Source organism: Lissotriton helveticus, chromosome 3_1 (genome assembly GCF_964261635.1).
Source record: "Lissotriton helveticus chromosome 3_1, aLisHel1.1, whole genome shotgun sequence".
Classification (NCBI taxonomy): domain Eukaryota; kingdom Metazoa; phylum Chordata; class Amphibia; order Caudata; family Salamandridae; genus Lissotriton; species Lissotriton helveticus.
This window is the reverse complement of record NC_136061.1, coordinates 329712277-329734089: the sequence shown is the minus strand read 5'-3', so window position 1 is coordinate 329734089 and position 21813 is coordinate 329712277. Positions and strand designations below refer to the sequence as shown.

General features: G+C 46.8%; 1 protein-coding gene across 1 annotated transcript in view; it reads left to right on the top strand.

Annotated features, from left to right (window-relative positions):
• Window positions 1-21813, top strand: part of TRPV1 (transient receptor potential cation channel subfamily V member 1) — a 544023-nt gene that overhangs the window by 493570 nt on the left and 28640 nt on the right. The window contains exon 14 of the mRNA XM_078679941.1: window positions 11994-12121. Coding sequence (XP_078536067.1) covers window positions 11994-12121 — 128 coding nt within the window. The remainder of the gene's footprint in view (window positions 1-11993; window positions 12122-21813) is intronic.

The following is a 21813-nucleotide window of genomic DNA, read 5'->3' as shown; positions in this document are numbered from 1 at the left end:
TTTTGAGTGCCATTTATTGAGAACGCAGACAAATATCTGCTCTCTGGTGCTATATTTTGACAAGAGAATCCATTAGAGATGTCTAATGTTGTTTTGTATTTTTTGCGCACTATGTTATTCATTAGTGCAGCACTATGCGAGTTTTGTACTGCAAAAGTTTTGCAACATGAGTTAAGGTGTCTGTAATCCAAAACTAGACGATATGAATTGTCTGGTTTGGAGACCGGAAACAAAGGGTTGTTCATTTGTGAGGTGCAAGTTTCAATCACCCCCTGGTATTCTAGTTGATCTAGGATTTCTTTTACCTGTTTTTTAGCTTCTTGCTTAATTGGGTACTGTCTTTGTGCAGTAGGTTGTGATTTTAACTGGATTTTGTGAGGAGGAGAGTCCTCATCCCATCCTACGTGATTTTTTTATAAAGCAGGAGCTACTGCCCACTTTCTAGCAAGTGTGTATTTTTTATGAATTGGGATATGATTTGAGAAGGCAGGCATAATTATTTCTTCGCCATGAGGGCAGTCCCTGACAAACTCTGGTGGCCAGTCTTTTTCAGCTAGAAGGATGTCATAGCCCTTGGAGAGATTATCCCAAAAGAGTCCCCTTATTTTTCTAGTCTTATCCCCTTCTATACGTAAAGTTATTTCATATATTTTGTGAGGTTTGCTAACTCTGGTGTCTGCAGTTTCCACTTGAAGATATTCATTCGTGTCCACTGTCTCCAGAAGATTCATAAGGACTTTGCGAGCTATGCTCACTTCTGCTGCGCTGTCTAGCATTGTCTGAGCCCATTCTCCGTTTTTCAGTTGTGTCCTCAGTATTCTCGGCATTGTTAACTACTTTAATACTGGCTACCTTCTTTTTTGGAAATTGTAATTTCTTTTTTAGATGAGCAGGTTCCTTGTCTTTGGACTTGGCGTGCTCTTCTCTTTGTTCTGATCGTCCTCTTCTTTCCGATTTCTGCGAGGAAGTCTGAAAAGATTGAGAGGGGCGTGTATCAAAATCTTGATATCTATCAGGCTTCTTTATATTATCCCTATTTCTAAGGTTATATCTTTTCCCAGAGGGATCACTTTGGGGAGACCTATGTCTTTGGTTCGGAGATTTTTCTCTTCGCCGAGGAGACCTTCCTCTGGACTGGAATTTCTTTTCTTTAGGATTGGATTGTTTGTTTCCATCCCAGCTCTTTTTTTGTGATGTTAAATTATTATTAAAAAATACTTTTTCAGGACTTTCAATCAGTTGTGGTTTTACTGGTATTCCACCTAAACTATCTCTGCCTAGTTCCTCATAGGATTTTTCTATAATTCTGGCAATTTCAGCTGGTTGTTCTGTTATATCTATTTCTTTTAACCTCTGGCGGATCTCCACGTTTGCTGCTTCTCCCTTTATGTTGGCCAATAGTATTGCCGAGACCTGCTTGAAGTCTTTTAGTAATTTCATACCAAGAGTTAAAGGGGGTTCTGGACCGTATTCATCTTGAATTTGTTTTAGCACATCTGGTATTACCGAGATGGATGGAACACCATGCGTTTTTGTGTAAATGGAAGCAAAGACTGTACCCCAAGTGTCACAGTCCTCCACGTGTGGTGCGATTCCCATTGGAAGACAGATAGTCAGAATCCTGTGTTTTTCCAACGGGGTGGTGTCTGGAAACACCGCCTCTATTTGGGTGATTTTTTGTGCTAACCAGAATGGTATTTGTTCCCGTTTAGCTGGTACTTTACCCAGGCAGGATTGTATGTTCTGTGGTGTAATTTTATTTGTGTTCCCCTGATGAGGGGTCAGCTGTGGAATTTTAATTGCTGGTTGGATTGTTGAAGTCCGCATTACATATTGGACTAATTGTCTATGCAATTGTATTAATTGTTTTAGTTGTATTAAAAGATTTGCTGCAGACATCCCGTCGATGTCTGGGTGTGGTGTGTATCCGGCTAGGACCGGCCACGTTGCTCCTGGTCTACCTAATGGACCGAGCCTGGTGATGTGATTATTATGTTTTAGGGCGCCATTAAACAAGAGCAGGTGCTCTTGAAATTTAAGTGGTACTTCCACCTCCTCGAAAGGAGTGTACTCTTCAGGAGGTTCCTCTGTTTTGTAATAGTGGAAGACCTTTGTTACAGCATTTGCTGCTGGAAAGTGTATCCATGAATAGAACACCTCTGTCTGCCGATATTCGTGTGCCTCTATTACGAATATGACTGTGCCACCTCTAGGTGTCAGTCCATTTTCTATAAGTTTTAAAGTTATAGATTTTCTTATGTTGACCGCGATGAGTATTATATTCGGGTCTGCTTCTTGCAGTGCATTATCAGCTGCTACGAGTTCAGCAGTTATTCTAGCTGCCTCTCTATCTCCTTCATTGTCTGACATTGTACTGTCCAGAAGGTTATTCCGTTTGTTTGCAGATCAGGTTTCTTATGGAAACAAAGATTAGATGCACAATATTTTGGAACAGTGTATCCTTCAACGTTGACTAAACCAAGAACCATACATAGGAGTTTCCTCCTGCGAGGTTTGGCGGATATGACCTTTCACCCACTCCAGACGTATTTGGAGTATTATGGGAAAAAAGGGGTCTGAGTGAAATAGCACGACTGAGTTACTCTAATGTCTTACGTTAGTTTTATCGCCTTTGCCAAACGCGTTGGGCGCCATGTAGTGTAGTTCCTATTATCCCAATAGGCTCTGCGCATTGGAATAATACCTTCAATAGTATAGGCCTAGACCAGACGTTAACTAGGTCTTCTATTGTCGATATTAGACTTAAAGTTTTGGGTTTGCCAGCTAGCTCAGAGTTCACTAGAAACTTTCTCGAATAGGCAAGGAGGAGTTGAACCTCCCTGGATAGACAAGAAGGGATTTAGTTTCTGACAACCATAGAACATGACAACTTTGCTCTCCCCTAATCAAGAGTGTATCTCTAGAGTCGAGTGAAAACAAAAGACAACTTATTTTACTCAGTCAGTACGTGCATTCTTAGTCTCACCAGATTGTGGAGAAAAGGAAGAGACGGGCGTGTTCAATAAAAGATGGTATTTATTGATCAGTCTCTTTTCTCATACAAGAGAGATGGATCGATATTATCGCAATACTTATGGTTAAGTAAAGTGCATACAATAAAAGCAGAAGTATAAAATAATATTGTAAAAACATTTATATGGTTTCTAAGCCATATGCAGGTTTAAAATGGATAAAATAGATACATACATATAAACATTTGACTAATCGTACTCAACTGGTGCTTCTAACTACGCCTACCCCAGTGTACCTGACCTAAGCCTAATACGTGGGCGGGAATAGAAAGTAGCAGTTTAAGTTAAGTTTGTTTTGCCAAGTGACTGACTCAAGAATTCTCTGTAAGGGGTTATTCAGTTCTGTACCTGGAATCTAGGATGAATGAGGGATGGTATCTCTCGTCTCTGGTCTCGATATTCCAGGCTGCCTGCGAGGGCTACCCGGAAGCGCCGGAGCTGGATTTCTCGGCAGGAGAAAGCAGCTTCTCGTTCTCAGCGCGTCAGGAAGGCGGGGCTGCGCCAGCGGGGTCTGCTCTGCTCTGGGCTTCGGCAAGTCTGGCTGCTCCGATCTCGTCACCACCGCGTGTGTTTGCTTAAGGCAATACCGGTAATATTTATACCTGTAAGGTGCCGAGATTGACGTAAGGATGGACATAGATACGTCAATAAGGATGTCATACGACTTGGTCGTTAGCACATTCTTTTGCTGAAGTTCTCGGTGAAATCAAAACAATGGCCGCAGGGTTTTTCCCAGGTTGTCATAGGTTTGATTTGTTTTGAGAACTCCGTATGCCTTATCAGGGGCTGGAGGAATATCGCTTGTCTAATTAGATGGCAAGCGTTATGACCTAATCAGATAACACGTTCCTGTGCCGTAGTTCGGCCTCATCAGATAACGGTTTCTGCATCATGGGATGGCTGCTAGTTAACTTGTTAACCAGAACAGGGTCAGGAATAGGGGGATCGATACTGAACCTATAGGAATACATCACACCCCTTTTCTGAATCGTTTTGGCCACTATAGGAGTGGCAGGGTATGCTCAGACATGAGTCCCTTGCTCACTGCACCATCAGGATTCAAGCAAGCCGGGCCGAAGATGGCTGCAATGCCAGAAACCGGTCCCCGGAAGCTTGTTTCCTTTCCAGTAAAAAATTGGCTTGGTAGTTTGGTCTGCCCTGTTCCCATGATGCACTGGGCCAGGGTCAGACTAGTTTGCATATAGCCAGGTTCTGAACTGGGATGGTGTAGGGAGCTAAAAAATGGTGATGGATCAAGCCCTGATCTTTTGACTGGGTATGAGTGTTCTGTTTATTTCAGATGCTCTGTCCATTGCCACCCCCCTTTTCTGAATCGTTTTGGCCACTATAGGAGTGGCAGGGTATGCTCAGACATGAGTCCCTTGCTCACTGCACCATCAGGATTCAAGCAAGCCGGGCCGAAGACGGCTGCAATGCCAGAAACCGGTCCCCGGAAGCTTGTTTCCTTTCCAGTAAAGAATTGGCTTGGTAGTTTGGTCTGCCCTGTTCCCATGATGCACTGGGCCAGGGTCAGACTAGTTTTCAAATAGCCAGGTTCTGAACTGGGATGGTGTAGTGAGCTAAAAAACGTGATGGATCAAGCCCTGATCTTTTGACTGGGTATGAGTGTTCTGTTTAATTCCGATGCTCTGTCCATCGCCACCCCCCTTTTCTGAATCGTTTTGGCCACTATAGGAGTGGCAGGGTATGCTCAGACATGAGTCCCTTGCTCACTGCACCATCAGGATTCCAGCAAGCCGGGCCGAAGACGGCTGCAATGCCAGAAACCGGTCCCCGGAAGCTTGTTTCCTTTCCAGTAAAGAATTGGCTTGGTAGTTTGGTCTGCCCTGTTCCCATGATGCACTGGGCCAGGGTCAGACTAGTTTGCATATAGCCAGGTTCTGAACTGGGATGGTGTAGTGAGCTAAACATCGGTGATGGATCAAGCCCTGATCTTTTGACTGGGTATGAGTGTTCTGTTTAATTCAGATGCTCTGTCCATCGCCACCCCCCTTTTCTGAATCGCATCTGCTTAGATGCGTCACTTTGTAAATAGGGCACGACAGGAGGCATGTTTTACGCCGCTGATGCGTCACAAAAAGTGATGCAACGGAAGCGCAAAACTCTCACAAGCCTCATAAATGAGGCTCTAAGTGTGGCATATGTGTGAGGCTGTCTCGGCCACATACAGCTGCTGTGCAAAAGTAAAACATAAAAAAATTAGCCCGTGAAGCTGCATTTTCCAACCAATTGCATGTGTGAACAAACTTTCTTTTGTTGCACTGCACCCACTTCTCAGACAGCTTGCTCGCGTCCTGTTCATTTTTTAATGTTTTACTTTCGCTGAGTGGCTGTATGTGGATGAGACAGCTTCACACGTATGCCATACTTTGTTAAAGATGAAGTGCTGAGTATGTGTGAGGCTATGTAAGCCTGCATGAAATGCCAAAAATAAAGATAATGAGCTGATGCAAATAAAAACAAGGGAAAAGAGTTAACAACCTGCACATGCCACCACTGCTGGAATAAAGAGAGTCAGTCAGTGGGGGAGTGCTGATGGCAGGGGGTTGAGGACTCAGCCGTGTGTGTGCTGGGGGTTGGGCTTGAGCGCAAGGAGGAAAGGGAAAAGTCACGAACACACAGGCAGCAATGATCATTGCACAACCTAACATGTCGGGACAGCCGCCTAAAGTAAATAATGTTCACAGCCGTCCATGAGGAAAGAATCAGTCAGCGTAACGCCACAGACCCCTTGCTAACATGCGGAGCTTGAATCCATGGCAGCAGAGAGCTCCAGACGCTCTTCGAGACTGAAGGAGTAAGGGGAGAGTCCAAGGATAAATGGAATCTGGAGTTTGAGAGAGAGAGCAGAGAGAGGCGTGGTGCCCCGGCCAGGGCAACTGATGTTGGAATCTGGGGATGACGGTTCGATCCCTGGCACCGGCAGCATATTAGCCCAGCACCATGTGACTCTGGGCAATAGCTTGCTTAAACTTCCCAACGGCCCCCAGCACCTGGAGACCCTTACGGGTGATTGTTTGCGCTTTACAAATGTGGACTATTATTATATAGAGTTACCGGACGGTCACCTAAAGTCAACAACGAGTGGGGTGCCCGTGTTGAAAGAGCCCGCACAGGGCAAATGAATCCGGGTAAACAAACAAAACGCTAACGCTTCTAAATAAAATGCAGTCAAACAAAAAAAATCTCCCCGACAGCCCCCAGTGCCTGGAGACCCTTACGGGTGATTGTTCGCGCTTTACAAATGTGGATTAATATTATTATATAGAGTTACCGGACGGTCACCTAAAGTCAACAACGAGTGGGGTGCCCTAGTTGAAAGAGCCTCCACAGGGCAAATGAATCCGGGTAAACAAACAAAACGCTTACGGTTCTAAATAAAATGCAGCCGAACCCCCCAAAAAAATAGCAAAATAGAAGCCCTTATGAAACGTGAAAGACCTGTGCAGTGACGTAGGAGGGAACCAAGCTGCCTTCTCCATACAGGAAGAGGGAGGAGGGGCCACCACACGCTGTACTGTGTGGTGGCCAAACAGAATGTCCTCAGAATGAAATCGCTGGAAAGAGGGGTATACTCACGTAGGAGGGACTGTACTAGAAATGCACCAATAGCAAGCCATCATTTCGGAATGCTGTAGCTAACAGCCAATAGCAATGGGGCGTTTGCCAAAGCTATACAGAGAGAGATACAACAGGTCATTGCTGATTCTCGGCCTAAAAAAGAACAGGGGATGATGAAGGGCACTGAAGGAACTGCTGCAGGTCTCATGGCCTTAAAGGGACAGGACCTTATTTCCGGCTCAGCTCTGCCTAAATGCGTTGATCAGAAATTTGAGTTATGTTAAACCTTAGCCTTCGTTAAAGGTTGGCAGGTCAAACCTGTCAAAAATATAACAGGAGAAAACAGTACCATATATACTGTAAAATGCGGATTTTGGTGCAGTATGCACCAAAATCCGCATGTTTTTCCCCAAAAATTGGGAATATGCTCTATTTAGCTAACCCAATAAATTCAAAACCCTCAGGAGTCGGGATTTTATTAGGTGCGATAACTAGCACCTGCTCCTCCAGCACACTCATTCTTTTTTTTTTTTTATATATTTTTTATTATAACAGTAAGACAAGAGTAGGCATTACAGATATCAGGTGTCAAACGGTAAAATGCAGAGCAGGGACAGGCGGGGGAAATATTCATACAAAAACCATCGTAAGGAACACATGGCCCATCACGATTACGCACATGAGAAAGGAGAAAGGAGAAATAAACAGTCTATTATACGATCCAAAACAATCCCACCCGCGCGACCCCGTCCTCAATGATACAGGATAATTAAAGCCAGTGTAGACACCCGTACAATAAAGGATCCGTGGAGAGTAAACAGCCCACCTCTCGTAGAAAGGAAAAAGGAAAGACAAAAGGGCCATAGAACAAAAAAGGCAAAATAAAAAACCCTCCCCTAACCCCCCACCCTGCACCCCTGCAATGGCTACGGCCTAACCCCACTAACAGCATGCCTGTCGCCCAAGAACTACCCTAAAAGAAGGGAAAAAGAGAGAAAGTGGAGGAGGAGAAAGCAAACACACTCCCGGTCTCCCGTACCCCCCGCCAACAGCGACCACCCCGAGACGTGGTAAAACCAATAGTCAGCAAAATATACAAACCAGTCGGGGGAGTATAGTCAATAACCACCCAACTCCCGTCACAGTATAGGCACAACCCCGGCATTACATAAATCTATTATATCAGATCTAAGCGATCAAGTTCAGCCCTGGCCAGTACGATCTTTCATAAGAGTCTTCGTCACTCGAGCCGCCATCTTGATGGAAAAGGCAAAGCGTTCATAAAAGTTCATGTCCGTGCAGTAGGATCGAATACAGGATGAAAGTTCACGAATCGAACGAGGAAAGGTGTCCAAGAACAGCGAGTATCTCGAACAGTCACTGAGGAACTTGTTACCACACAGAAGACCGTCCATAGATGTGTTAGGCGGCAGCAGAATCGAGCAGGAGACGCTGGCGATAAGCACGGGCTGGCTTGTTGTTGATTGGGGACCGCCAAGGCTCATTAAGTCTGGGATCTGCACAGGGACCTCGATTCCAGACGTTCGGTGCACCGCTGGTACCACAGCTAGCTGGAAACTCAGCGCAGAGTCGTCCTCCGGTTCCAGGATACCGTCCACTTTCACAATCAGTGTCCGGAACACAGCGATGGTATGCGAATGGAGCGCCCCAATGGCGGCCATAACGGCCTGCAGCGATGGCGTGCCTTCCGTCCGCTCCATCCCCTCTCAGTAGGCGACAGAGCAGGACTTGAACCCCGGAGGCAGGCTACTCCGGGGTAACAGGCCACGCAAATCTGATGTTGAACGGTGGGCGCTCCTCGTCTAGCAGAACACACCTTCGCCGACAGTGAGGGCCCCAGCCAGCCGACCCCGGGAGGGCAGCAAGGTCTTCGGGCACCGGACCCCCACCCCGGCAGCCGGTGTGACACGCTGGTGTGTCCTCGGTGTAGGTCATGCACAGGATCGTCACCAAAAATCAACAATTCACGGCATACTTCGGGAGATTGGGCTCAGTCCAGGTCTCACGGCCGATGTTGATCAATTCCAACCCGGAGAGGCTAGAAATCGAGGCCCCGGCTTCCACACGTTGTTAGGCCGAGAATGGAAACACGGCGTATCTTCGTCAGCCGATGAGGTAGAAAACTGGGGATTGCGCCATTAGAAGCAGAAAAACTTCATGAACAAGGAAATCTGGTGTAAGTTCAGGATTAAAGGCAGGATATTCGAGCTGCTGGCGGAGGTCAGCGGAGCCGGGAGCTTACGCGGCCATCTTGATTGCTAGCGTAGCTCCTCCTCTCCCAGCACACTCATTCTTAAGGCCAAAGGGGCATACTTAACCAATCAATCAATCAATCAGTGCATTTGTAAAGCGCACTACTCACCCTTGAGGGTCTCAAGGCGCTGGGGGGGAGGGTTATTGCTCGAATAGCCAGGTCTTGAGTAGCCTCCTGAAGGGTAACTAGGTCCTGGGTCTACCGTAGGAGGATGGGGTAGGGTGTCCCAGGTTTTGGCGGCGAGGTGGGAGAATGATCTGCCGCTGGAGGTCGCTCTTCGGATGCGGGGGACGGTGGCGAGGGCGAGGTCGGCGGAGCGGAGGTGGCGGTTCTGGATGTAGAAGGTGAGTTGTCAGTTGAGGTAAGGCGGTCCGGTATTGTGGAGTGCTTTGTGTTCGTGGGTGAGGAGCTTGAAGGTAATCCATAGTTGACAGGAAGCCAGTGCAGTTCTCTCAGGTGGGGTGTGATGTAGCTGCGGCGAGGGATGTCAAGGATGAAGCGTGCAGAGGCGTTCTGTATGCGTTTAGTCGTTTCAGTAGTGTGGCCGAGGCTCCTGCGTAGAGGACGTTTCCGTAGTCTAACCTGCTGCTGACCAGGGCCTGGTTGACCATTCTTCTTGTTTCGGTGAGGATCCACCTGTAGATCTTGTGGAGCAAGTGTATAGTTTTGAAGCAGGAGGACGTAATGACATTGACTTGCTTGGTCATGGAGAGTGTTGAGTTGAGGATGAACCCTAGGTTGCGTGCGTGGTCGGTGGATGTTGGTGCTACTCCCAGTGCGGTCGGCCACCAGGAGGCGTCCCAAGCCGAGGGGGTGGGGCCGAGGATGAGGACTTCCGTCTTGTCCAAGTTCAGCTTCAGACAACTCGTCTTCATCCACTCAGCGACGGCTTTCATTCCTTCGTGTAGGTTGGTTTTGGCAATGAGGGGATCCTTGGTGAGGGAGGGGGTTAACTGGGTGTTGTAGGCGTAGGAGATGATGTTGAGGTTGTGCAGTCGGGCGACGCGGGCGAGTTGTGCCATGTAGATGTTGAACAGCATTGGGCTGAGGGATGATCCTTGGGGATAGCCGCAGATGATCTCGGTGGCTTCGGATTGGAAAGGGGGAGGCGGACACTCTGGGTTCTGCTGAAGAGGAAATAGGTGGTCCAGTCCAATGCTTTGTATCGGATCCCTGCGTTGTGGAGGTGTGTGCTTAGGGTGCGGTGGCAGACCATGCCGAAGACGGCTGACAGGTCCAGGAGGATGAGTGACGCGGTTTTCAGTTGTCCAGCTGGGCCCTGATGTCATCGGTGGTGGCGATGAGGGCAGTTTCAGTGCTGTGGGTGCTGCGTAACCTGGACGAGTCCAGAATGCTGTTGTCCTCGAGGTGGCGGGTCATTTGTCTGTTGACGGTCTTCTCGATGATCTTCGCCGGGAATGGGAGCAGGGAGATGGGTCAGAAGTTCTTGAGGTACTTTGGTTCGGCCTTGTTTTTTTTTGAGTAAGGTGTTGATCTCATCGTGCTTCCAGCTCTCCAGGAAGGTTGTGGTCTCGAAGGAGATGTTTATGGCATTGCGGAGATGGGGTGCGATGGTAGCGTTGGCTTTGTTGAAGATGTTGTGTGGGTACAGGAACGTTAATTTTTGCAATGTTCCTGTGGCGATAATCCCTTTGCCTTATTTACAAGGCGGTGTTAAGCCACTTAACGTGGCTTAATGCTGCCTTGTAAATAAGGCCCCCTTTCAAGCTACACTTAGCGTGAAAGAGGCAGGCAATGGGTGTTGCGGTGGGCGGTTTGCCACAACACCCATTGATTTTGTTGCTGCCCCCTATTTACAAGGGTGGCATAAATTGAAAGCAGTGCCAACATTAAGACAAGGGAAAACCCGGTCTTGATATGGTGAAACGAGGAGAAATGGTTAATGTCTCCTTGTTTTTGCTGTTTCTATGTGTGCTGCATTTTGAAGCACACATAGAAACAGTAAATTGCCATGAACTATTGTGTATGTGCAGGAAGGTGTCCCTTCCTGCACATAAACAATCATTCAACAACATTGCGATTTGCAACTTCCATGTGCGCTGCAAACTGCAGAACACATAGGAGTTTCAAATCGGCATTCTGGATTGTTTATGTGCAGGAAAGTACACCTTCCTGCACATAAACAATCATTCCTCCCAATGCAGGCACCCTTGCGCTATGGTGTAAGGATGCCTGCGTTGACACTAGGCAGATAGATTTAGCACCAACGCTAGATGAAATGCAGGGGCACACCACATTCTTGTGAATAAAGCACATCCTTGTAGCTTCCGGATGGCGCAGCATGACGTTAGCGATGTTTGCTTAACGCCACCTTTGCCATTCTGTTAGTAATATGCCCCAAAGTGTTTTGAAAAATAGTATTTAGATGATTCCTTTTTACTGGTTTTTTTATGACTTAATTGTAATTAAATCACATGTTTTAAAAATGTGCACAAGGATGCTAAACAATATCTGGGACTATTCTGTAAACTTATAATGAAGAAAGCATGGTGAAGCAATAAATCTACATAATACACATTTCTGTTAAAAAGTGACATGATTCAAATTGTTGCTCATTTGTTTAACTGCCTCACAATACAGTCACCATCACTGCTTTTGTGCACAAGGGCTTTCACTAGTGAAGCTGAAAGTAACGAGGGCACAGTCTCCGAATTTGAGAGCATTATTATTACCTACATCTAGCCCAGCTCTCATATTAAGAGGGAAGAGGCTGAACATATTGAAATAGAGCATGAAGAATTCTACAACAAGCATTGGTAAAGGCAGTCGATCCCGCTTCTTCAGGCATAGTTATTGTGGGCGACATTCACACGTTGTTCAACTCACATTGAAACCATTGATTGGTTTGATTGGTTTGTGGAGTAACAAAGACTATAAGTCCCATGATGCGTTATTTAAAATGTTGTATGGGGGTTGTTAACAAAATGAAACTTATAGAACTATTTTGGAAAAGTTGTAGCCGTCTTCAGTTTAGATCAGCACAAATTTTTAATGTTATAAGGATTGAGTCACACTGTGTTTTACATCATACTCAAGCGGTCTTCATGTTTTTCATCTATTAATTTGTGTCATCCCCGCTGCAGAGAGCCATCACCATCCTGGACATAGAAAAGAGCTTCCTGAACTCACTTAGGAATGTTTTTCGTTCAGGAAAATCTGTCCTCGTAGGAATCACCCCTGATGGGAAAGAAGATTACAGATGGTGCTTCAGGTAAAGCTGTGATGCTTTGGGGAAATGGACAGAGACGGGATACACTGACTTTGGGCTGGATGTGTTGATTGTATCTTACATATGAGCTTGCAAAGCACATTAGCAATATTGCACTAAAACAGAGGCGTCGGCATCCACTTTGTCCTACATGGGCCCCACCACCGCAACTCTTAAGTGGTACTCTTAATTGTGTAGTTATGAAATATATATATTCAATGAACAAATAAAGGTTACGGGTAAGTTGTAGTTATGAAATCCTTATTTATTCTTTTGATACAAATCCAACTTAACTACAAAACAATTAGAAATTTAAATATTATAGATGTAACCTAAATTTCTAATATTACTATTAAACACGCACCTCCGTACATAGTCTTCCCACCTCACTCGCCACACAACAGTAACTATAACTCGTACCTTCTACATACACTAGTTATACCATTGCATATTACATCATTTATTCCATGTGAAATCATAGAACTAACAACATTTATGACATCTCAAATGACATCATTTGTCTAAACATAATGCATGGTAGAGTGATGAGTTATAATTAATGCAAACCATTGCTATGTGTTGCTTTACATTACATTTGGGATAAAACCCCATGCACATCCACTCAAATTCTTGATTCGCAGGGCCTGGATTTTGCATCAGTACTGTCCCACTAAAGTGAAACCCAAATGCAAAATCTTAGTATATCTGGGCTCTAACGCGCAACATTGGCACCTTTCAGGGGAATCCAAGGTTAGCTGGTAGCACTTCTCACTTCTTCTACAATAGTTCTATCTAAGTTTTAAGGTTGTTCTGGGTACTCAGGGTCACTGCCCTAACACATGGTACTCCATAATACAGCAGTACCCAATCGGAGCGCCGCAGCCCCCCCCCCCCCCCCCCCCCCGGTGCTCCATCATAACTAGCCTGGGGCAAAGTGAAAACATGCGCAATAAGCACAAAGCAAGTCAGGTAATAACATGGTAGACCAATAATTTTATATCCAACTGCAGCAGCGTGAAGCCTGTCACTGCTCTGCATCTTTAAGTTCAGATTTTAAGATAAGGCAGGTTAGATATAATAGAACTAACCCAAAAGTGAGGAAATGTTTCTGTAGCAACCGGTCCCAGGATGCTTGTTTCTGCTTCAGGGCAGACCTGGCTTGACAGTTCAGGTTGTACTGTTTCCATGAGGCAGAGTTAAGACTGATTTGTATATAGCTGAGTCTGAACTGAGGAGTTAAAGAATGATGATGGATTCAACCTAGATCTTTGACTGGGGGTGAATGTCTTGAAAGTTTCAGCGCTCCATCCATCATCTCCTTGTGTTTGCAACGTGGGGCCTGTCAATACTCCACGTCTTGGCTTACTTATGGGCTAAACCCATTGCGCGGACGAGGGGGAGTCGCAAAGTGCGGAGTTGAACAGGGTGCGCAGCTCGGGTTTAAAACACTGTCATTACTCTCTGAGGAGCACTGTTGCAGAAACATGACTCTGGGTAAATTAAAAAACTTAAATTAAATGAATAATTACATTTAACCTGTCATGTTTTCAGAACGGTATGCCCCAGACAGTAATGACAGTGTTTCAGCTCAGACATGTGTGCCATCTTTATGAATGCCAATGAAGAGAATTTTAGTACCAAGTTCAAGTTCGTCTGAACAAAGAGAAATCTCAGGTACTTTTGATAAAAAGAGAACGGAAAACAAAAAACCAAGACATCTAGATTATGGTTTCACTTGTGTACAGGTTAATAATGAGGAGAGTCCTCAATGTGTAATCTGTTTAAATGTTTTGGCTGTAGAATCCATGCTTTCATGTAAACTTATAAAGACAATACAGTATCCCAAAAGGTAGGATTCAAAGGACAATTTTTGTAGCATGCACGAAGCATTACACGGACAGGAGAAAAGGAGACACTCGTTCAGATGATTTTCATGTAGAAATTATTTTTGTATTGTAATATTTAAAGGAGGGTAAGGCTATATTCAAACAATTTGTACAGCACAAAGTTAGAAAATTCATATGACAACCGACAAAACTTGGTGCTCAATATGTACAAGTGGTATGTGGCGACGCAAGTGAGAGAGTGAACAGCGAGAACGGCGCAAGGTGAGCAAGGTGAAATATTTGTACAGTGAGTGGCTCGGTGAGTGACAAAGTTATAGTGACTTTTCTTCACAATTCACAATTTCAGAGGAGCCACAAAGAAGGATGCGCCTATAGTTGCGCTGTGGAGTCGACGACCTTTCGGTCCTAGATCAATGTGTATGTATGTATTGCATACGTGTATAGCGCAACACTGTCCCCCAAAGGGTATCCTGGCGCTTTGACTGAACATAGCTGATACACACTCACAGGGATCACACTACTCTTGAAAATAAATAGGTCTTCAGACTTCTCTTATAGGATGGAAATTCGCCCTGGCTCCTCAACGATAGCGGGAGAGAATTCCAAAGTTTAGCAGCGGAGAAACTGAAGGAGCGACCTCCCATCCTTAACCTCTGAAACCTGGGAACCGTTGCCAGGCATGCAGAGGAAGAATGCAGGGTTCGAGAGGTAGAATACCAAGAGAAAAGGTTCTGCAGCAGGGCAGGTCCCTCTCCATGCAAGGCTTTAAAAACCAGACACGATGCTTTAAAAAGAATCCGTTGCTGTACAGGCAGCCAATGAATATCAAGCAGCGCTGAAGTAGAGGAGGCAGTGCGCGGACGAGAGAGTGCCAGCTTGGCTGCCATATTTTGTATGCGTTGCAACTTACGAACCAGAGTTTTTGGTGCTCCCAGAAGCAGTGCGTTGCAGTAATCCAACCTCCTTAAAATAATCCCCCGCACCACCTCGGGTCTAGCCTGTGCTGGGAGCATGGGAAGGACTTTGCGTAGCATACGGAGCAGCATCATGCAAGTGGCTATGGTCTTATTGGCAAAGGCATCCAGTTGTAAATTGGGGCCAAACATGACCCCCAAGTTGCGAGCAGACTCCGCAGCCGTCACTGCCCCCGAGAAGGAGGAGGGCCAGAAGCCCTCTGGCAGGGGGCGCGGGACGCGGTCGTTAGAACAGTACAACACCTCCGTTTTAGACTTATTAAACTGGGGTGAATTAGAGCACAGCCAGTCCGCTGTTGCTGCCATACAGCGGTGAAAGGTCTCTAAAGAAACGGCCTCTTTACCTTCCAAAGAGAAGACTAATTGAGTGTCGTCGGCATAATTAAATACCGAGATACCAAAAGAACTTATCAATTGGATCAGAGGGCGGAGGTACAGATTGAATAATATTGGGCTGATGGGTGAGCCCTAAGGCACACCCTGCCCTACTTTCCGAACACCTGATCTAAAAGGCGGCAGTGCCACCACCTGCTGCCTATTGAGAAGGTACGAGACTAACCAGTCCCGTGCCAACCCTGTTACCCCAGCCTCCTCCAGTCTCCTAATGAGGGTTGAGTGGCTGACCGTGTCGAACGCGGCCGACATGTCGAGCAGCACTAAAAAGGCTGCCCGACCAGTGTCGACCCGCGAGTGAAGATTGTCCAGCACGACCACCAGTGCGGATTCCGTACCATGCGCTGGCCGGAAGCCGAACTGGGCCACATCCAAACAGGTGTTATCTTCCAGGAATCTGGACAGAGACTGGGTAACCAACTTCTCCATGATCTTAACCGGAAAAGGGAGCAGCGAGATAGGCCTGTAGTTCGCCGAGCAGGTGGGATCTAGTGTGGGCTTCTTCAGGAGGGGGGAAACCACTGCCAGTTTCCAACACTCGGGAACCATAGCAGTGTCAAAGGACTGAAGACAGATGGAATACAGTGGGCGAAAGAGTTCCTCCTGGAAAAGTTTCCAGAATTTGTGAGCAAGTGGGTCCATTGGGAAACCCGAAGACACAGTCTGTGCCAGTTTGCAGAAATCATCAAATTGAGGAAGGGAAAAGCAGCTCCGCTGAGGCCGGTCAAACAGATCTTCCGGACCACCCGGAATGGGTGTAATAGCCGGACGCACCAAAGGTTGAAAGTCCGGCATAGAAAGTCCACTCAAGATAGTAGCGATCTTATCTTCAAATGCAGCTGCCAAAGAGTCACATAGAGCGTGAGAGGCTGAGATATTGTTCATGGCGCATGCTGGTCGAGAGAGGTCGTTAACAATCTTGAACAGAGTCTGCGACTTGTTTGTCGCCTGATTCAGCGTTTCCTCGAGATAGATAGCCTTTGCACACTTAATCTGTGCTTTATATTCCATCAGTGCATGCTTGAAGATGGCTTTCGCCGGGTCTAAATAATGCTTCCTCCAAGCCCTTTCTGCCCGCTTGCATCGCTGCTTCAGCTGCAGAAGATCCTTAGAGTACCAGGGCTTAGCTCGTTTCTGTCTGTCCCTTGACCTGCAGAATGGAGCCACCTTGTCCAGAGAGTTCGAAATTTGCTGACACAAACTGGCATAGCTTTCTTCAGCATTACCCCCCAACACATACCCCCCAGGAAGTAGAGTTGGCAGAGCCGGGGTATTTAAGAGTCTGGACCATGATCTACCCACTTTGGTAGGCCTCGACCCTGCATCACTCAAAGAATCTGCCGGTAGGTAGAGAGAGAAGGAGACAGGTGCATGGTCCGTCTAACACTGGGGGATTATATCATTCACCATCACCTGCGTAGTATCCACAAAGACTAGATCCAAAATATGGCCCCTCAGATGGGTCGTAGAGAGTACCAACTGCTGCAACTGAATATTGCTGCAGGCCTGGCATAAGTCGCTATAGGCAGTATCTAAAGGCCCATTCGGCCACAGATTAAAGTCTCCCAAAATTAATAGCCTGGTATGGGAATTGGAGAGATCACAGATAAGATCAATCAGTTCAGGCAGAGTCGATACTGTATTACCCGGTGGTCTATAGCAAAGAACCCCAGATTGTAATACTCCTTTCTGTCCTTTATAGGAAAAACCCATAAGTTCGAAGCCCTGCGCCTCCTTAATCTCCAACTGAGTAAGGGCTAAGGTTTCTCTAAAAATAAATCCTATTCCTCCACCTCTGTTCTTCAGGCGGGGAGTGTGCCTAATTTTATAGCCCAATGTGGACCATCTTCAGGACATGGTTATCTCGTTTTCAGTGCTGTGGAGTGAAAAGGATATATGAGGGGGGCGTAGGGAAGAAGGTACGCACAGGGCAGCGGGGCTAGGGGGAGGAGGACCAGGCCTAGTGTGGAAGGCCTAAAGGTGGTGGGCCAGCAAGCCAGGTGTGAAGTCTAACGCACAGGGCGGGGTGGCTCTGGAGGACTAGCAGGGCCTCGGGTGGCGTGACTAAAGGTAGGAAGGCACGACTGGAAAGTAAAGACCCGGACCGAGGGTGGGTCTGGAGGGAGGCTGGGTGCCATATGATTATATGGGAGTAGGCAGACCGCAATGGGTAAAATCGGAAAGTGGTGGCAGTGCTAGAGACTGTGTTATAGAGCCGGAACATGTGAACAGGTGGGCAAGCAAGTTAGATCACATGCGGGTGCCGGTAATGCTCGACCGTGTATCCACTGGAGCGGGATGCCAGGGGAAGGGGGGTGAGGGGGGAGGGAAGGGGAAAGGGAGGGGAAAGGGGATGTGGAAATGGCCGGAGGTATGGCGAGCTGGGTAACTAAGGCTCACAGGAGTGGGGACGTGCTTTAGAACTACCAAAGAAGACCCCCGGTGGAAGCGAGCATGAGGAAAGGGGGGGGCAAGTCGGCATACCTGTGTAGAGGCGAAATCTCGAACCGGTCGGGGAGATCGGGCGAGGTTCGTCTGGCCACAAGAGATCTGGAGACAAAAAGGGAGGGAGTCAAGGGTGGGTATAGGCCGGCGGGGATAGGACTAAGGTGAAGGCGGCGTGGTAAGGGCAAATACCTGGTAGATCTGGGGGGGCGGAGAAACGTGTGGGCGAGCGTCTAAGTCAAATCGCAGCAATGCTTGGAGCTCCGGCGGTTAGGGATGTGGAAGAAAGGAGTCCGATCAGGACGTGCGGTATCAAGTTTCTGACGAGGCATACAGGGCAGAGTGGAAGACGTAGTTACCTGGATAAGTCTAGGAACTGGAGTCGGATTAGATTTGTGTGTTAGTAGTTCACGGAGCCGTCATGGAATGGGAAGGAGATTCACTGAGGGGCGTGGCCTGGTGACAGAAGGGGGCGGGCAGGGGGTTGGATGGGCGTGCCAGAGCGGCGAGATTCACTGAAGGGGGCAGATCCGGCAAATTTAAAGTGAGAATGCCTAAATACAAGAAAACATACAATTTTGGTCGCAGCTGACAGTTCAGTTAGGTACATAAGTGTTGGATGGTATGTAACAAAAGAAACATCATGGCGACAATACATGTAATAGAAAACATAAATCATATGTGAAACTGAAGGCGCAATCGCAATAACCGTTAGGTCCAATGTTCCCAAGGAGAGAGCATATACACAGGCAAAATACATGCAATGATGTAAGGGAACAAGTAAACAACGTAGGGGTTTAAGTATCCCAATTGGGCAGGTATGTAAGATGGGAGTATTTTAAAGTTCAGAGGCTGGACGCTATGCTGGACTAATCAGTACGGGAACAAGGGGTACTGGTGTTCAAGTAGTGTGTAATGGCTACATGGTGATTGTGTTGTTCCACTCATCAAGAGTATTCAGGCCAGAGGTGACTGAGTTACAGAGGGTCATCCACTTGCAGTCTGCTTTGTTCAAGAGACTCTTGATATCCCCTCCCCGGGTTGGGAGTGTGGGTTTTTCAATGACTTGCCACCTGATGTCCGTATCTCAGTGACCCAGTTCCAGGAAGTGCGAGACAAGTGGAGCTGTAAGTACTTTACAATTAATCCTGCTTTTGTGCTGCATAATCCGTTGTTTGATCATTTGGGTCATTTGCCCTATGTAGATGAGATCACAGGGGCATTTGATGGCATAGATAACATTCTGCGTCCTACAATCAGCCTCCTTGAAGTAGTCCTTCCGCCACTTACAGTTAAGCCGGATGCGTAAGAATTGTCCGTAGGGCAATCCATCACGTAGACCTCTAGGGTGGTAACTTGAATATTCCAATAGAGTGTTTTTCTCCGTGGGTTTACGGTGCAGAGTGGTGCCCAATTTACCATCTTCTGCATGGATCGTGACATCCAGGAATGGGAGATCGTTGGTTTTATTCTCACTTGTGAATCTGAAGTGTTCCTTGGCCTGGTTAAGCCATGTGATGAAAGTGTTTAATGTTATATCGTCACCACTCCAGATGAGCAAAATATCGTCGATGTAACAACGCCATAGGTGTATGTTTGAAACGTAAGGATTAGCGGGAGTAAGGATCAAAGATTTTTCCAAGTTGTGTACAAACAGGATCGCGAAATTCGGAGCAAAGCAAGCGCCCATTGAGACACCCTTTATTTGCAGGTAGAAAGTGTCATGGTATAGAAAATAGTAATTTTGAAGGGCGATGCGCAACAGAGACATAATGAAATCAGTGGGTAATCTTGCAGGATGTGGTCTGGAAAGAAGGAGTGTCTTTAAAACGTGAAGGCCCTCATCATGTAGAATATTAGTATAGAGGGATTCAATATCCATACTAACCAGTAGTTGGGAAGTAATGTCGAATGGTTTGTCCTCTATAGTATTTATTAGGTCCGTTGTATCTCAGATGAAGGTATCGGTACATGGGACGAATTCCTTAATTACAGAGTCAATATATTTCCCCAGAGGTTCCAAGATGGACCCACAGCCAGACACTATCGGGCGTCCCGGTGGGTTGAGTTGATCCTTATGTATTTTGGGTAGGACATATAGACCCGGGGTTCTTGATCTAGGGTTGTTCAGGAATTCAAATTCTTTCTTCGTAATGATGTTTAGGTCCCTTGCTTCATTCGTGACTGTCAGTATTTTAGATCTGATGTCTTCCTGGGGGTCTTTGGAAAGCGGCGTATAATGATTGCGGTTGGAGAGCTGTCTCTGTATTTCCTGGTCATATTTATTGTGTCCTATGACCACAATCCCGCCCCCTTTGTCCGCCGGCTTGATGACGATCTCCGTGTTGTTTTTTAATGAGAGAAGAGCTTGTTTCTCAATCATGGGGAGATTATAGGGCGTAAAATGTGGTTGTGATTTCAGATTCATAACATCCCTCATCACCAGGCGCTCAAACGTGAGAATCTCAGGTGGCATGGAATGCGAAGGAGGATTGAAGGAAGAAGGTGGACGGAATGGTGACATTGTGAGGTTTGGAAGATCCTGTTAGTCGATGAAAAATTGTTTAAGTCTGATGCGTCTGAAAAATTTCAAGAGATTGGATTGTAGTTCCAAAAAATCTGTTCGTTCAGTGGGTACAAGTGTAAGACCTCTCGATAGAAGGGAGGTTTCTTCCTGACTGAGAATATGGTCTGACAAGTTAAAAATGGGTATGGAAAGATCAACATTCACTCCAGAATCCTTGGTGTTTATTGTGGAGGCCCCCATTGGTAGTATCGATTGCGCGTTTGGCGTTCGCCCGCAAATGTTGGTTGATATGGACGATTTCTTGTGGGGCGGTTTGGTGGTGGCAGTTGGCCCCGGTCGCGGCCCCCGGGTAAAAAACCGGCCGGTAGTAGTGGTTGAGGTCTGTTGTTGGCCCCAGATGTGCTTGGGCCCTGGCCAGAGTCAGAGTCCTCAGCAGAGGTGTTGGAGGAGTCGGAGAATGTAATACGTTGGTTATTTCGGTATCGTTCCCAATTGCATGTTCTTGCGGGGGTGAAAGGGGTATTATAGAATTTGTCACTCAAGTATGGATATGTCTGTTCCACCTTATAATACTTGATATCCTCTTGGATTTTATTGATCTTTTTATTGAGATCGAATGTATTAAAGGTGGCAATGGTGGTGTTGATTTTTTCTAATTGGCTCTTGGCGTCTGTCAAGGAGGTATCAGCCAGGATCAGTTTCTCAAGTTCTGCGATTTCTTCTAACTCCCGGCGGCTGTGTTCAATGGCGGTGTCTATTCCAAGGACCATCCAATGACGGGAACAGGTGGTCACTAGGTGGCTGAAGTTGGTTCGGAATTTGGGGTCTGTGGTAAAAATTGCCGGGGTATTGCGGATTTGTAGTCCTACCGGGATCACTCCTTATCTCAGGTAGTCTGTCAGCATACGTGCATATAGTTCTGTCCTGATCTGTTTTTTCTTCAGTTGTTCAAGCTTATCTAGTAGTGCCCGGGAAGAGTTGGGTGTGGAAGCGGAAGCTGGTAAAGTGGGTGGCCCTGAAAGGAGTGAGGGACCAACCATCAAGGATTGAATGTACTCTTCTGAGTAAGTTAAGGTCTCCTTAGACATCGTATGTTACCGGCACCCGCATGTGATCTAACTTTCTTGCCCACCTGTTCACATGCTCCGGCTCTATAACACAGTCTCTAGTCACTTTCCGATTTTACCCATTGCGGTCTGCCTACTCCCATATAATCATATGGCACCCAGCCTCCCTCAAGACCCACCCTCGGTCCGGGTCTTTACTTTCCAGTCGTGCCTTCCTACCTTTAGTCATGCCACCCGAGGCCCTGCTAGTCCTCCAGAGCCACCCCACCCTGTGCGTTAGACTTCACACCTGGCTTGCTGGCCCACCACCTTTAGGCCTTCCACACTAGGCCTGGTCCTCCTCCCCCTAGCCCCGCTGCCCTGTGCGTACCTTCTTCCCTACACCCCCCTCATATATCCTTTTCACTCCACAGCACTGAAAACGAGATAACCATGTCCTGAA